This window comes from Drosophila arizonae, chromosome X, assembly GCF_054131065.1.
Source record: "Drosophila arizonae isolate 15081-1271.41 chromosome X, UAZ_ARI_1.0, whole genome shotgun sequence".
In the NCBI taxonomy this organism is placed as follows: Eukaryota; Metazoa; Arthropoda; class Insecta; order Diptera; family Drosophilidae; genus Drosophila; species Drosophila arizonae.
Genome location: NC_142927.1, coordinates 4,322,325 through 4,338,901, shown reverse-complemented (window position 1 = coordinate 4,338,901; position 16,577 = coordinate 4,322,325). Strand labels below are relative to the sequence as shown.

The 16,577-nt window shown below is 42.1% G+C and overlaps 1 protein-coding gene across 2 annotated transcripts in view; it reads left to right on the top strand.

Moving 5' to 3' along the window:
• Nucleotides 1-16,577, top strand: part of rsh (Rap GTPase activating protein radish) — a 151,266-nt gene that overhangs the window by 76,532 nt on the left and 58,157 nt on the right. For both annotated transcript variants that reach the window (XM_089474468.1, XM_089474467.1), the window contains exons 6-7: nt 342-1,237; nt 1,295-1,398. In XM_089474468.1, coding sequence (XP_089330594.1) covers nt 342-1,237; nt 1,295-1,398 — 1,000 coding nt within the window. The remainder of the gene's footprint in view (nt 1-341; nt 1,238-1,294; nt 1,399-16,577) is intronic.

Below are 16,577 nucleotides of genomic sequence, written 5' to 3'. Positions count from 1 at the left end.
CAGCTTATAGGACCCGCATCCTTAACCAAATCTCCTACTATATGTAGACCAGCCCGCCTGCTTGTTCATTGACTCCCTCGTTTAACCAATTCAAGCCAGCTCGAATGATTTACCCTAGGTATATACGTATAGCCCGTCTACTAAATGTCTAAATCTCCACTCGAACTAATCTAAGTCAACTGCAGTTGTAAATCCTAGGCAAGACATGTTAACAACCCGCCTGACATATATTTGATTCAACCTTTAGACCAATCCACAGTCCACAACCAATTAACCTAACCTATGCCTGCATCTCTCTCTCTCTCTCTCTCTCTCCGTGTGTCATCCCATATGCATGGCAGGCTTCGCGGCGCGGCTCGGGCGAAAGCTATCTGTCGAGCAGCCGGCGTGACAGCAATGTTGCCGGACGCGTGACAACACCGCCTCCACCACCCAAATACCAAGTGACTAAGAAACGCGACTCGTTGGCCGCACCGGAATTTCCAAATTTTCGGCAGGAGCAGCGTCCGTCGACCAGCTCCGCCGGCTCAGACTCTGTGCCATTAATCTCAACCAGCACTTATCACCAGGTGGACACATCCTGTCAGGCGCTGCCACCGCCCACAATCATAACCAGCTCGGTGACGCCGCCGGCCACCAGTCCGACAGCACCCAAGGGACGGCGCGACTCTACCACCCAATGCGGTCGCGTCAACAGGCGCGACTCCAAGGCGGGCATCAGTCCGGAGCGAGCGCCACGACTGCAGCGCCTGCAGCGGCAGGCAACGGCCTTCGACGAGAGCTGCTTGCCCGGCGGCAGTCGGCGCGGCTCGCAGCCAGCGCTCAGTCCGGATCCGCCGGAGGACTGCGAGCGCCGCACTTCACGGCGCGACTCGCTCTCGCCGGACAGCGCCTCGCGCGGCGGCCGACGCGATTCGCGCACACATCTCTCGCCGGATCGGTCGCACGAGCGCGACGGCAGTCCCAGGCGCCATACGCTGCGGCGGCAGAGCAGCTCCGCAGCACGCTCGGCCCGGTCGCCGGACTCAAACAGCTGCTCCTCGTCGCGGGACCCCAGCCCCTGCTCGAGGCCCCAAACGACCACCGTCGAGCAGAATCAACGGCCGGCGATACGCCGCCAGTCGACCACCGAGGAGATACTAATTGCACGCGGCTTTCGCCGACAATCCACCACCGAGGAGATGATACGGTGTCGGAACTTCCGACGCCAGAGCTCCCAGAGCGACGATGTCTGTCGGTGCGTATCAGCAGGCCGCAACTGAAGCGCCTCAAGTAATTTAAATGATTCTTGCAGCTACCGTGGCAGACGCGACTCATCGGCTCAGATCATTGATGGCACCATTGGCACCATGACCGTCGAAACTACCAGCACCTTCTTCGACTCCAGCACACAGACAGGTTAGTGAATGAACGGATCTAGTAATATTAAGACTAAGATTAGACTTTAAGCTGACTGTATGCTATATGCTGTATGCTGTATGCTGTATGCTGTATGCTGTATGCTGTATGCTGTATGCTGTATGCTGTATGCTGTATGCTGTATGCTGTATGCTGTATGCTGTATGCTGTATGCTGTATGCTGTATGCTGTATGCTGTATGCTGGTTGCTGTATGCTGTATGCTGTATGCTGGTTGCTGTATGCTGTATGCTGTATGCTGTATGCTGTATACTGTATACTGTGTGCTGTAAGCTGCTGTATGCTGTATGCTGTATGCTGTATGCTGTATGCTGTATGCTGTATGCTGTATGCTGTATGCTGTATGCTGTATGCTGTATGCTGTATGCTGTATGCTGTATGCTGTATGCTGTATGCTGTATGCTGTATGCTGTATGCTGTATGCTGTATGCTGTATGCTGTATGCTGTATGCTGTATGCTGTATGCTGTATGCTGTATGCTGTATGCTGTATGCTGTATGCTGTATGCTGTATGCTGTATGCTGTATGCTGTATGCTGTATGCTGTCGAGCTGTTATCCCATCCATAATATTTCTCAAGTCTGTTATAATCAGCTCAAACAACCCAAATTTGAATTCATATGTCACATATCATGCCAATTACAAGTAGTGTACAATCCGGCGTATACGCAATCTTCAATCAATTATGCGCAGCGTAAAACAGCTTATTGAATAGATAAGTAAATTTATGTTGATAGATAATAAATGTCATAATTTTACTTACATGTATTTTAACTTACAATCAGTCCTCTAAAACCTCTTAAAGCTCGCTAGGCATTTGAAATTTGTGCTTTTGGGCGCTGCCAACTTGCGTGAATATCCTTGAGTGCCTTTGGCGTAAGCTTTTCGCTGTCTGCAATTGTTGCTATTGCCAGCGAAAGCTGAGCGAAAGCTTACAACAGCTGTTGCCGCTGGAGCGAACAGCTGTTCGTGGCCTGTGGACTGTCCACTTGCTGGGGCGCAACGCACACGAATGCGAGATGTTCCCGTTACGCTGAGACGCTGGCAATGGGAACGAGCGCGCACTGTGGCATCAGTTGGTGTTGAACGCCTCAACGTGCCACAACGCAGCCGAGCCGTGCCCCAAGCCAGGACACATTGCACACGTCGCGCATACTGCCACCCCCAGTCCCCCCAAACATCCCCAAAAAGCAACAAAAAGAAACGCAAAAACAACAACAACAACAACGAGAACAACGGCAACAGAAACAGCAACAGCAACAGCAACAGCATTGCGAGTCCGCGAGTCGATAGGCGGGTCGCGTGGCGCGAGTCCTCAGTGTCGAATCGCGTCAAGTCGCGCCGCGCGTCGAGTGTTCAGTTCAGTTGCGGCTAGTTGAGAGTTTCGCATCTGATATAAACGTGGCCTTTTAGTATTGTTCGCATCGTAAACTGTAAATACAAATGAAAATTGCCCCAGAGCGTAGCGTTTCGTGCCACACGTTCTCCACTGTCCCTGTTCCTTCCCTCCCTTCACTTCCCTTCCTCTCCGTCCGCCCGTCCGTCTGTCCGTCGGCAGGCCGTGCCACGCCGTGCCGCGCCGTGCCGTTTGCCGACTTCTTCATTCCCTGCGCATACATTTATTGTTGCGTTGCCGCCGCCGCCGCAGAATTTACTTAACGCGTCCTGTTGTATTTTTTTTGTGCTTTTTTTTTGTTGTTGTACGCACACATATAGCAAAAAGAGATAACAGAGTGAAGCAGCAGCAATAGAGCGACAACAGAGCGAAAGAGTGCGTGTCGAAAATTTACCAAAAAGGAAGACGCTAGCAAACAACGCGCAAGCAATTGTTGGTTGCTTTTTAATTTATTTTTTTTTTTTTGTTTTTTTTTTTTTTTTTTTTTTTTTTTGTTTTGATTGTTGCAACCGCGTGTTGCAACATCAACCAACGGCATCGCGGTGGCCGAGTACGCTGTCAGCGACGTTGCGCCGCTGCGCTTCGCACGCCGCCAACAGTTGCCGCTGCAGCAGCAACAGCAACAGTCGCAGCAGCAGCAACAGCCGCAGCAATCAACCAGCAGCAGCGCCAGCAGCAGCAGCAATCGCAGTCGCAGCGGTCTGTATATAAAGAACTACACTCTATATATCTCTTTAAAATATCTCAAATTTTAGCTCTAAGCCTAAGCAAATCGTCTTAAAGGGCAAACTGTTGCTTTTCCCTAGTTATATATCAATAGAAGAGGACAGTTCTCTTCAGTAGATTTCGAGAATTTTTCACTCAGACAGCTATATATACATATATATAATTCTGCATGAATTGTAATAATATATTGTCTAAGGAATTTAGTTTTATATTTTCAATTTTATTTGATTTATTTGTACATTCTAAAAGTAAAACTTAAATCATATAGGGAAAATAGATAGATAAGGATGTAGGTTTATATGAGAAAATTTATAAAAGAATTTTTACAGCTTAAATGAAGAGATGAGACAGTTTCCTCTAACTTATAAAAAAGAGTTATATGCATAAGCAAATTTAATTTTTATTAAATTGTTTAAATTATTTTAATTTAATTTTAATTAAAAACAAGTAAGAACGTTGCAGTCGGGCGTTACCGACCGCGGAATACTCATTCACATCCCATCAACAATTTAGTAGTTAAGTTTCGTTCTAATACTGTAGAATATACAGGTTTTTCCGATTTGCCACGCCCCAACTGGGCGTAGACACCTCATTTTTGGTCAGTTTTTAGAAAGAGATAACGTTACCCTAACTGCAAAGTTTAAATGCTTACCCTAAAAAAATGTGAAAATTACAGGGTATTTTTCGATATGCCACGCCCCTAAAGAGGCGTAAAAATTATTTTTGGGGAATCGATAGAGGAGGCTACCAGTAACTCAACTATCCAAATTTGAAGCTTCTAGCTATTATACTTTAGGAGATATAAACTTTTGCGGTTTGCCACGCCCCCTGTGGGCGGACATATATCCGACAAAACTTTTTGGTCTTGGGTGATCAGTCCGAGTATATGTACAAAATTTGAGGTCTCTGCCATCAATAGTGTCCAAAATATAGGAGAATTTAAAAAATCACTATATCTTCAGGTCCGATTTGCCACGCCCCCAACGGGCGTAGACTTATAATTTATCTTCAGACTTTATAGAATCATACCATTAGCTGACGTGCAAAATTTCAGCATTCTAGGTTTACAACTTTAGGAGATACAGTTTTATCCGATTTACCACGCCCCCAATGGGCGTAGATATATCCGCCATAGCTCGTGATCTTGGGTGGTCAACGCGGACCTACATACCAAGTTTCAGCTTTCTAGCTCTTCAACAAACATGATTTCTGGTATATCGGAAAATGCATTTTCCGATTTGCCACGCCCCTAGTGGGCGGATCGGGAAAATTTTAACACTTTATAAATCGGAGATATACACGAGTATGTGTTCCAAATTTCAAGTCTCTAGCTTCAATAGCGCCGAAATAGATTGCGTTCATACGGACAGACGGACAGACGGACAGAAGGACGGACGGACAGACGGACAGACGGACGGACAGCAAGACGGACATTGCACAAAACCAATATACTGATTCACTTTCGTGAATGAGTATAATAAATGAAAATAATCAAAAGTTAATTTTCTTATATAACTCATAGTTATGAAGAGAAAACTGTCTACGATTCAAAATTGTAAAAGAATCTTGCTCTAATCAAAATAGCAATTCTCCTTTACTTTTGCTTCGATATACTAAAAGTGCTCTATATATGCTCTATAAATATTATATAGTCTACAATATGGGCTCAATATGTTCTCCAACTTTTTTTTATTTATTTATTTTATTTATTTATTTATTTATTTTTATTTTTATTTTATTTTTTTTTTTTTTGTATTCCTAATAATATATAAATATTCTACAGTCTAAAAAATAACTAAATAACAGTCTATAAAAGAATCTTGCTCTAATCAATTTTGATTAGGAGAATTGCTAAATAGCTATTTAGCAATTCTCCTTTACTTTTGCTTCGATATACTAAAAGTGCTCTATATATGCTCTTTAAATATTCTATAGTCTACAATATGGGCTCAATATATTCTCCAACTTTTTTTTATTTTTATTTTTTTATTCTCCATAATATATAAATATTCTATAAATATTCTATAGTCTACAATATGGGTTCAATATATTCTCCAACTATTCTCCATAACATATGTATAAATATTCTGTAGTCTAAAAAATAGCTCATATATTCTCCATAATTCTCTGCTTCTCTGCTACACAAATTGTCATCAATCAAAGAAATACAGTCTCAAACCTGACTTGATTATGGTATATAGTATATTCATCAATACGAATTCATATCGTATCCTTATATCTTGATAAGTTCGTAGTGTAGTTTGCATATGCTGATGCCATGTCTCTGTTGTATCCATGACTAACTTCCATAAGACAAACTCAACAACTTTCTCTCTGCTGCCACACAGCTCCCAATTAAGACATTTGCTAAACTTATATGATAATTACGAACTAGTTGCTTAAGTTTGTGCAGCTCTTGGATCAAGTTGCGTACTCAGTTCGGTTAGATATAGATATATAGATATAGATAGCTGAACTTTGTTCATCTAATAGCTATGAGAGTGGGCCAACTGACAAAAAAAGAGACCGAGAGAGAGAGAGAGAGAGAGAGAGAGAGAGAGAGAGATATTAGCAAGCTACCTAAACTATTACCCGCTGGCAGATGAACAGAGTGCTATTATCTTTAAGCGATATCTAATGTTCGCATTGTTAGATAAATGCATTCGCATATTTCTTGCTGTGCCCCAAAAAGTAGGCAACGCGTGTGACACACATTTCACGCACTTCACTCTGTTTACATTCAACGCGCGCGCGCTGTATGTGGGGGTGTGTGTGTGTGTGGGTGTGCATAATACCTACACACGAGCACACACACACACACGTTAGTAGTGCGCAAGAGTTAGCGAAGTGCGCCTCAGTTTGTCACAACTGACTTTAATGAATGAAAGTACCTAGCCTGTGGGTGTGTGTGAGTGTGTGTGTGGGTGTGTGTGTGTGTGTGTATGCTGACAGCGAACAAATGAATGAGTGTTCACTTGGCAGGCAGCGCCAACTGCAATGCCATCTCTCTCTCCCTCTCTCTCTCTCTCTTTCTCTCTCTGTGCCTGCCTGCTGCTTTCTCTCTGCGTCCGTGTGTTATGAATGAAATGTGAGTTCAAGTTCTGCGTTATCTGCTTTTACAAGCAGCCCACAATGTTGCAACGCTGCACCACCACAACACATTCAAACCCCCCTCCCCCCCCTGCCCCAAGCAGCCAACCAGCTCGAGTTGCCACAAGTAACCACAGTTTGTGGCAGATGCAACAAGTCTTTGGTGTTGTTGCTATTGTTGTTGCCTGCCTGTTGACATCTTTTGCCCTTGCCATTTGAATCGCACTCAGCCAATTGCCAATTGGCATTCAAATATTCATGAGACTCGCTTTTCATTCAAATGCATTCAGACACTCATTCACATCTATTCAATTCATTTATTGAATTGAAATGCTCAAGCTGAAAATTGATTGTCAAACAATTGTTGGATTTTAACAATCCATATGGCGAAGACCTTGAATAGAATGCTTAATCGATGAATTGTTTCCAATCTTTTACTTTCAGTAATTTATATAATAGATTTAGTTAACTATTATAACTTTTTTTTCATCAAATCTAGATCATATTTAGTTATATATTTACTTCACGATTTCCGTTTGATTATTATGATTATCTAGTACTTTGTTTCTCCCTACTGAATCAATTTAGATTCGATTTACTCGCAAATTTTCTAACGTTTTCCAACACTAGCATATTTATATGCCTACTACGCGCCAAGAAGTCTTTCCCAGTTTTTTCGACTTATCTATTTATTGAGACTAAGACTAGAATATAAGATAAAGTCTGTAATGCCTATTGCTCTACCGACACATAAAGAGTTCATACCCGATTTGGCACGCCCCTACTTAACATCTGTATATACTAGGAATTTCAGGTCTCGAGCTCTACCTCTGAGGAGTAATGGAACAATTGGTATATAGCATACAAAACCAATAGACTCTCCATCCCACTGCTGGAACGAGTAATTCAATGCAATAAGGTCTATTAAAAGGGAAGCGCGTGTATGTGTGCATATGTATGTGTGTGTAGCTGTGCGTGTAACTCAACCTTGTCCATGTTAAAGCTGTCGCCAGCTCTTAATTGTTTGAATATTGAATTACTCCATTTCGATATACAACATATGTCGTTCGTTTTGCCCCAATTAAACTCTTGTCATCCAATTAGTAACTTTATACAGATACATATATATGTATATATGCATACACACATGCACATATAGTATGTAGATATACTTACTCTATATTGAATATGTGTGCATATAAAATATAAAGTAATTATATTTATTGCACTGAGCTGCACTGCTGTAGATTTTCGTTTATTTTTGATCCTCTTATAAATTTATTAAAATTTTCTTGGTTTTTGCTTTTGGCTGCATTTAATGAACGCTTAAAATTGGATTTATTTGGGGCTTATCCGTTTGACGGGCTAGGGGTTGTCTTGTTTGTTTATGGGGCAATAGCTTTATTGCATTTTACGACCATGACCAGCATTAATTAATGGACCCTAAGGGCGACTTCGAGTGGAAAACTCAACAGCAACGACCGACTGGCAAATACCCTGGCAAATCGGATGGGACTGTGTGTGTACTATGTATACAGTGTCAGATACCCTCTAATTGGAATATAAAATGAACCAGAAGAGGCTAAGCTATAAGAGTCAGCTATTGTCATATACCCTGTAATCTCTTCCCAGAGAGAATCTGAGATGGGCACGCAAAGTAACGCCAAATACCCTGTAGTAAGATCAGAGAGCTAGTCAGATCCTATGGAGATCAAAATTTGTCGACAGCAAATGATTGTGAATTATTTTGATGTGTATAAAATACCCTGTAAACAGTCTACAACTTCTAAAAGAGATATCTCTCGACAGCTATCCTATCAAAAAGTCTATCAGTCTGATGCACACTTGAATATGACAACCTTCTGTGAATACCCTGTAATTGAGTTAGAAATGCTTATGGTCACTGAGCATACGCATTGAGTAACCCAACCTACCCCATTCATTACACACTTAAAGGATATTATGAGAGCCAATCTTATCAAATTATTATCTGCTCAATCAATTGCGAAGTCGCCACTCTCAACGAATACTGCCTCCCGGAGGGGTAGAGCAGTATAACGCCTTTGTCTCTGGCTAAATGCTGCGAACTGCATACAGCAGCTGCATGTCAAGCCAGTCTCAATGTCATTGCCATTGCCATTGCCATCGCCATTGTCATTGTCATTGTTATTGAGTTATCTGTTGTATGCAAGTTGCAAATTGTTGCACAAATCCAATTGACCGAGAGCCAAGCAGAGTTCGGATTAGCTTGTGCCACAATGCAGCGCACGGTGCGGAGATACCTTTGATGTGCCCGCAACATAGTAGCAATTGGGTAAGCCATGCCACACACACACACACAAACACACATAGACAACGTACCTGTTATTAGATTCTTGAGATTCCTTTTTGTTGCGCACAAAGTTGAAGCATGATGAAAGTTTGTGATGTCATAAGTCTTGGTCAGACTGCTGGCCATGCCACAAAATTGAGTGTGTTGCATGCCACATGCACGTTGCACCACATCGCTGTAGCGCTCTCAATACGAGACGTTGAAGAAACGAAAAATATAAAAAATAAAATAATATTAATCGAGCCAAAAAAACAGAGCTCACAATCAACATCTATCAAACATGAAGGTTCATTAAACATTTTGACAGTTGTGCTACTTGGAGCTTTGTGTGTCAGTGTTGGAAAGCGTTGAAGCGTTTGTGAAGTGAGCGAATAATCTACAAATATAACACAGAATTGCTATGTCATCATATAGACATACATCCATCTATTGACATCTGTGTATGTGTGTGCATCTATGGCTCAATAGCCATCAAACATGAAATACTTGACAGCTGTGCTACTCTGAGATTGAGTGTTGGAGAACGTTGAAGTGTTAGTAAAGTGAATCATCATACATATACATATATATACATATACAAAATCGTTGAAATGTTTGTTAAGTGAGCAAAAAGTGTGCAGATACAGTAGAGTCCGGTTATAACGACACGGCTTACGGACTCTCTGTACGTTTATTGGGACGTAAATTCTGATCCCTAGACAAGCTTATATAGTTATAGTGTCTACCGAGTATAACGACGGTACCTTGAGCTTCGTTATAATCGGATTATACTGTATTATATAAAAGTACTATTCTGTTTTGAGAAACATCTGCCAGTGTTAGTAAACGACAAATGAGCAGATAACCATTTGCCTATATATCTCAAATCTATCCCTCTGAGTACTAAAACAAGCTACATCTCATTTCATACTGAGACTGCTGAGGGTTATGCAAATTCTATTCTATTCTAATCCAGCTCTTAGGCAATCGGGCACCTATTAAGGCGGCTGTATTTATATTTCCATATACTATACGCAATTACAGAGTAACAGACACCCAGCTATGCCCACATACATAATACAAAATCAAAATGGCAGATAAATTTAGAAAGTTTTTAGACTTTGCTTTGGGCCAAGTGGCTCCCGACTCAAGTCGCTGGCACGGTCTAATCTTGCTGTGCTCTGCCGCCTAAGGCTAAGGTCGGGCATACCCCCAATATTTTTGTTGGGTTTTTTGTTAATTTTTATACCTAATTGCAGTTTGAATGGTAAAGCGCTGACCCAAGCATAAAGTTCCCAGCGAGACGGTTGCAAAAAGGCTAGAGTTGCCGCTCACACAGGGTTGCGTCGCCAATTGCGACACGCTTTTCAGTTAATTTATGAGCGTCGTTGCCGTTGACGTCGCCGTCGACGTCGCTGCCGCCGCCGGGTGTTGGCCATTTTTAGATGCTACAACAAAATGAGCAACAATATGATACAACAACAACCCAACCGACCAAACTATGTATATGTATATACATATATATATATGTATGTGTGTTGTGTGTGCGCCGTGTTGCAGTGTTGGTAAATTGCCAAGACGCTGACGCTTCACGTTCGGCTAATTTGGCATTGATTGGTTTATGTCCATTGGGATCGCAACTGCAATACATACATACATACATATCATGCATATACATACATATATATATATATATAAATTTATGGAGCATGTCAGCCAGATGTGGACAGTGTTGGTAAATTGCTGAGATACTCATGGTCACTGCATTGATGGCTCAATACACACGTTTCATTAGCCATTCACAGATTTATGTCTAATGAGACTCCCACTATATCCCTACATACATATATACATGGATATATATAAGCTACACATATACATACATCAATTTGCACCGGTACACGTCCCGCCTCTTCAATGTTAAACGGAAAATCATCAAGGTCAAGACGTTGACTCCACGCGATGTACACGTTTCATTAGCCATTGATAGGTTTATGAATGCATTAATAACGTGGCCAATGCCCGGGTGGCTCGGCTTTAATTGATGGATTATACTTGATTGATTTATGAAGTGTGCGTCCTTAAGAAGTATGTGAAATACACTTTGCTCTTCCCGTCTCTCTGTTTGTTTTGCTACTTCTTTTTTGGGTGCCGTTAGATTCAATTAAAGCTGCGCGCCGCAACTTGATTGATTTGTTAATGAGTTACTTTGACTTGCTCGATTGAGTTGTTAAATTTTGCTGTTTTGTTAGCCTCGACATGCGCTCCATTGAGTGGGTAACTATGTATACAGAGTAAGATAACTGCTGTGATTGAGTTTAGCTTGTTGATTAGCACTCGCTGATTGATTGATTGGTGTTGCTGAAGTGATTTAAAAACTGAAAACAACTTCTTTTGAACCCCGGTAGATTTATGGGCTTTTTCTTTTTGATTGCTGTCATGCTCAATACCAAGGCACGTTTATGATTGATGGATGTGAATAATGTTTTTGCTATAACATGAACTGATTGATTGCTTGACTAAGTGAATTAAAAACAAAGTGCTTCAATCTAATTTGGTTGCTGACTTAATTATATTTGATGGCTGCCTCAACTGATATAGGATTGATAAGTGTGTGATTGACTTCAACTTTATGGATGGCTTATTGATTTACATAGACTAATTGGTTGATTGAGTGAGTTATAAGTTAATTGCTTCTGAAATCTCAGGTGAAAAATGCTATGCTTGATACGTGATTGATTCACAACATAACTCCCCAGAGAGTTCTCTCTTCGGTAGCAATATAATGCTATATGAGCTGCTTTATGTGAGCAATGATTGATATGTGATTGATTTGCATCAGAACTCTCTAAATTGTTCTCTTCTTTAGGAGCAATATAACCCTATATGAACGGCCTTATGTGAGCTTTGACTGATACGAGATTGATTCACAACAGAACTCTCCAGAGAGTTCTCGACTTTTGAGCCATGATTGATACGTGATTGATTGGCAATAGAACTCTCCAGAGGGTTCTCTTCTTCGGTAGCAATATAATCCTATATGAGCTGTCTTATGTGAGCTATGATTGATACGTGATTGATTGGCAACAGAACTCTCCAGAGGGTTCTCTTCTTCGGGAGCAACATAGCCCTATATGAGCTGCCTTATGTGAGCTATGATTGATACGTGATTGATTGGCAACAGAACTCTCCAGAGGGTTTTCATCTTCAGGAGCAATTCTTGTTAGATTTTGTCTATAAAATTGTATGGAAATTTGACTTAACACAAACCAATTTAGTCTTTAGTCAAACTTGATTGCAATCAATCAATCAATTGATTGCTTAGCCTGGCCTGTTCGCTTGGGCCTAATGAGCTGACCTCTCGCTTATCTCCACTCAGGGCAGTCAATCGACAAAGCTGATTGATTAGTGCCAGCTGCCGACACTTACGCCCTCAATGTATATTAGATTATGCTGCTTAATGAGTTCGCTTCTCGGCTCTGGGCCATAAAAATAAAAGGAATATATATGTCGTATATAGCGCATAGAGTAATTGCCAGTTGAAACAGTCGCAGACGCGTAATTGATTGTTTGCTTAACGAGTTTAGTTGACTAACTGATTGATTGGCTACTCCACAGGATGGCCAAGTGGCCAAATGGCCAAATGGCAATTCGCATTGAGTCGCACTCATAACGCAGCTCGTTTCGGCCAAATGTTGCAAGATTAACAGCAGCTGCTGTTGCGCCAACTGCTCCCCCCACTGCTGCTGCCACAATCCTCAAAAATCTGCAACAGTTTTCCTCGGCCATCATAAAACGCAAATTGTTATGGCTGCCATTTCAGGCCAAGCACTCAACCAAGGCCTGGCCGTAAACAGCAACGGCGCCAAGAGAAAGCCATCGATGCCATCAATCTAAAGAAAGCTCGGCTACGGCTAACGGCTAGCTTTCACCACTCCCCTCCGCTGCTCCTCACTCATCGTATATCTTTGTCCAGAGAGTTCACTTTCTGCATCTCTTTTCCTTTTATTTGAATTCTGTTCATAATTTTCTTCTATTTTCATATACATTCATGCCTCTCTCGCCTCAGTTGTTCTCCGTTCTCACCTTCTCTGTCTCCCCTCTCCCATTCATCTTCTTTTCTCTCGCCATCTCTCCATTTCTTATTTTGTTTCTCTTTTTCACTCGCTGTTCTTTTGCTCTCTTTGCTCCTCTACTCATTTACCACCTTCTCATCTGCTCCTCTTCTGTTCTTCGCTTTACTCCCGCTCTCTCCTGCTCTCTTCTCTTCTCGTCCTTCTCTCTCCTTTCTACACACGCCCTCTCTTCTTTGCTCTTTTCTTTTCTTCTCTCGTCATAAATTTCCCTCCCTTCATTTTCTTCTCCCTTCTTCCTTTCTTAACTCTTCATTTCTTTAAATTTCTCTTCACTCAATTCATCTGCTCTTCCTTTTCTCTTCTGTTCAATCCATTCCTCTCTTTCCTTCCCTACCCTTTCTCCTCCTCCTCCTCCTCCTCCTCTCCTTCCCTCCACGCTGCCAAACAATTCCACTTGTGTCGCCTGTCATGTTTCGTCCACCTTTTCGTTTCGACTTGCACTTTGCGTCGCCTCCAGCGGCTATCGCCAGCCCTTGGCAGTCGACGCAGTCGAGCGACTCACCTGATATGCTCAGCACCGCCCTCAGGCAAGATGTATAATGCCATTAACAGCTGTCATTTCTTGAAATATTTGACAGCCGGACAGCAGTTGGAGCAAGTGTCGCAAAACAACAACAACAACAACAGCAACAGCAACAAGGAACTCAAACAATAAATGAAGAAAAAAAAACAAAATACATAAACTGAGAATCAGGCAAGAGGCCGGCGCCACACTCATAATAATAATAATAATAATAATAATATTTTTATTATTATTTTTATTATTACATTTATTGAGACAGTATTTTAGTTTCGTGGCAATTGGACTGCGCCCATTCGCATTATTTATGTGCGTGGGCTCGTCCGTCCGTCTCTCTCTCTCTCTCTCTCTCTCTCTCTCTGTCTGTACGTGTGACCCCAATTGCCCCTTTGACCATGTTTCCGTTCACGAAAACATAATAATCTACGCACAAATAACCTTTAGCAAAATTCAGTTTACGCTTCGAGCTGCCTTGGGAATGAGTCAATATGCAACAACAAATTTGAGTTATTAAAGATATATTATAAATCTTTGGTTCAGATCTCTCACCTCTCCAGAGTGATGCAAGGGTCTATAACGATATTTGAACAGCTGTTCAAGCTATAAGATATCAGCGAGCTATTAGCAAGTTTGAGGAGCTTTGCCGTTTAACCAACTACCCCATATGAATATTTCTCTAGGGTATGCTTAGCAGGCTTTCGGAAAACTTGAAACGTTGCCAACACTCACTAATTGGAAGCAACCTATCAGCCGCTTTGGCACCACAAACGGCCAACCAGGTGGGGTCGTCGCAAGCCAGGGCATCAGACGGGGCGAAGACATAGCGTTTAGCTTTAGCTCAATTAACAGCATTTACAAATAGAATGGCTGAGCTGACCGTACACAGATTCATTAAAGCACGAAAAAAAAGCACACTCACACACACGCACAGCCAAGGCACACCCACACGCACACACACACGAAGGCAATGCAAACAAATAAATAAAAAAGAGAAAAGAAAAGAAAAGCAGCTTCAACAAAGCTAACGAACAGAGTGAGGGGTGGAGGGTCGCGGGGAGAGAGAAAAAGAGTCAGTCATTACTTGTGTATGTGTGTGCGTGTATGTGTGTATGCTTATATATTTTAGTAATTTGGCTTAGACATGCAGAGAGTCCAGCAGCAGGCGACGACAATAGAAAATCACCTGATCCATTAGACGGCGAAGCGTATAAAACTTAAATGACATGAGCGACTCTGTGTATGTGTGTGTGTGTATTAGCCCTGTTGGTGTTGAAGTTTGAAGTTATTGCTCTCATTTCGGCTAGCCTTTTGTTGTTGGTCGTCTGCCTCGCTTACTTTTTGCTCTGCCTTCTTCTGTTCCGCCTTCATCGTCCACTTTTCCTGTTGTTATTTGGCAAACGTTAAGAATTTAATTAAGTTCCAAGTTGTGAGCCATACATTCATATCAGTTTGTATTACAGATATTCTATACGCCTCATATATACGTAAGCGTGTATGTATGTATAGAGGATTAGCTTTAGCGTTTGGCTTATTGAATCAATTTTGTTGCTGTAATTAAATTCCCTATAAATGAATATAATGCATATAGGAATCTCAAATCATAGAGAGGATCATATAGCAGAGAGCAAGACGAGACAGAGAGAGATAGCAGAGAGCAATACAGAGAGGAGAGCAGGAGAGCAGAGAGAGAGAGAGAGAGCAGAGGCAAGAGGAGCAGAGAGGAGAGAAGAGGCAGAGAGCAGAGAGCAGAGAGAGAGAGCAGATAGAGAAGAGAGAGCAGAGAGAAGAGAAGGAAGAGAGAGAGAGAGAGAGAGAGAGAGAGAGAAGAGAGAGCAGAGAGCAGAGAGCAGAGAGCAGAGAGAGAGAGAGAGAGCAGAGAGCAGAGAGCAGAGAGAGAAGAGGGAAGCAGAGGCAGAGAGCAGAGAGCAGAGAGAGGAGAGCAGGAGAGCAGAGAGGCTAGAGAGCAGAGAGCAGAGAGAGCAGAGAGCAGAGAGCAGATAGCAGAGAGATAGCATATAGCAGAGAGCAGAGAGCAGAGAGCAGAGAGAGAGAGCAGAGAGCAGAGAGCAGATAGCAGAGAGCAGAGAGCAGAGAGCAGAGAGCATATAGCAGAGATCATATATCAGATAGAGCAGATCAGAGAGCAGAGAGCAGATATCAGATATCAGAGATCATAGATCATAGAGCATATATCATAGATCATATATCATATATCATATATCATATCATATATCAGATATCATATAGCATATATATCATATATCATATATCATATATTCATATATCATATATCATATCTATATCATATATCATATATCATATATCATATATCACATATCATCCATACATCCTTGGTCAGCTCAAGTGCCCCATACAAAATTCATAGGACGCAGATCTAATTGGACTCCAGTTGGAATACATGCGACGTTTCGTGACTTGTCCAACATTTTGATATGCAATGCCACAAAATTTCAACAAATCCGTAGCCTCAATCACAACTTACCGACCTCCGCCCCACCGCTCAGCTTTCTAGCTCAACAAGCAAACAAAAATCTCTGCCAGAGCAAATGAGTTAAGCAAAAAGAATATAGGAGAAGAAGAAGAGAAGGCAGGCAATAGAAAAAAATAACAAGTGGCAAACCAAGGACCGTAACATGTTGATGCTTTGCTAATTGGAGCAGCCAAAAGACAGGAAGAGTGGGACAGGAATAACGAAGTGGAAGAGGGCGGGTGGGAGTGGCAATAGGAACTTGCATGACGTGGCATCGGCAGCGGCAGCGGCAGATGAAAATAATTACAAAACAGTTTACTCAATAAAATTCCGAATGATTTAACTACAACAACGACGCGACAAGGCGAGGACAAGGCCTGCAGGATGGCAGCTGCAGGAGCATGACCACAGACAGGCAGACAGACAAGCAGACAGACAGACGGACAGACGGACGGACGAGTGGACAGTGGGACGCTTCAAAGGCAAAGCC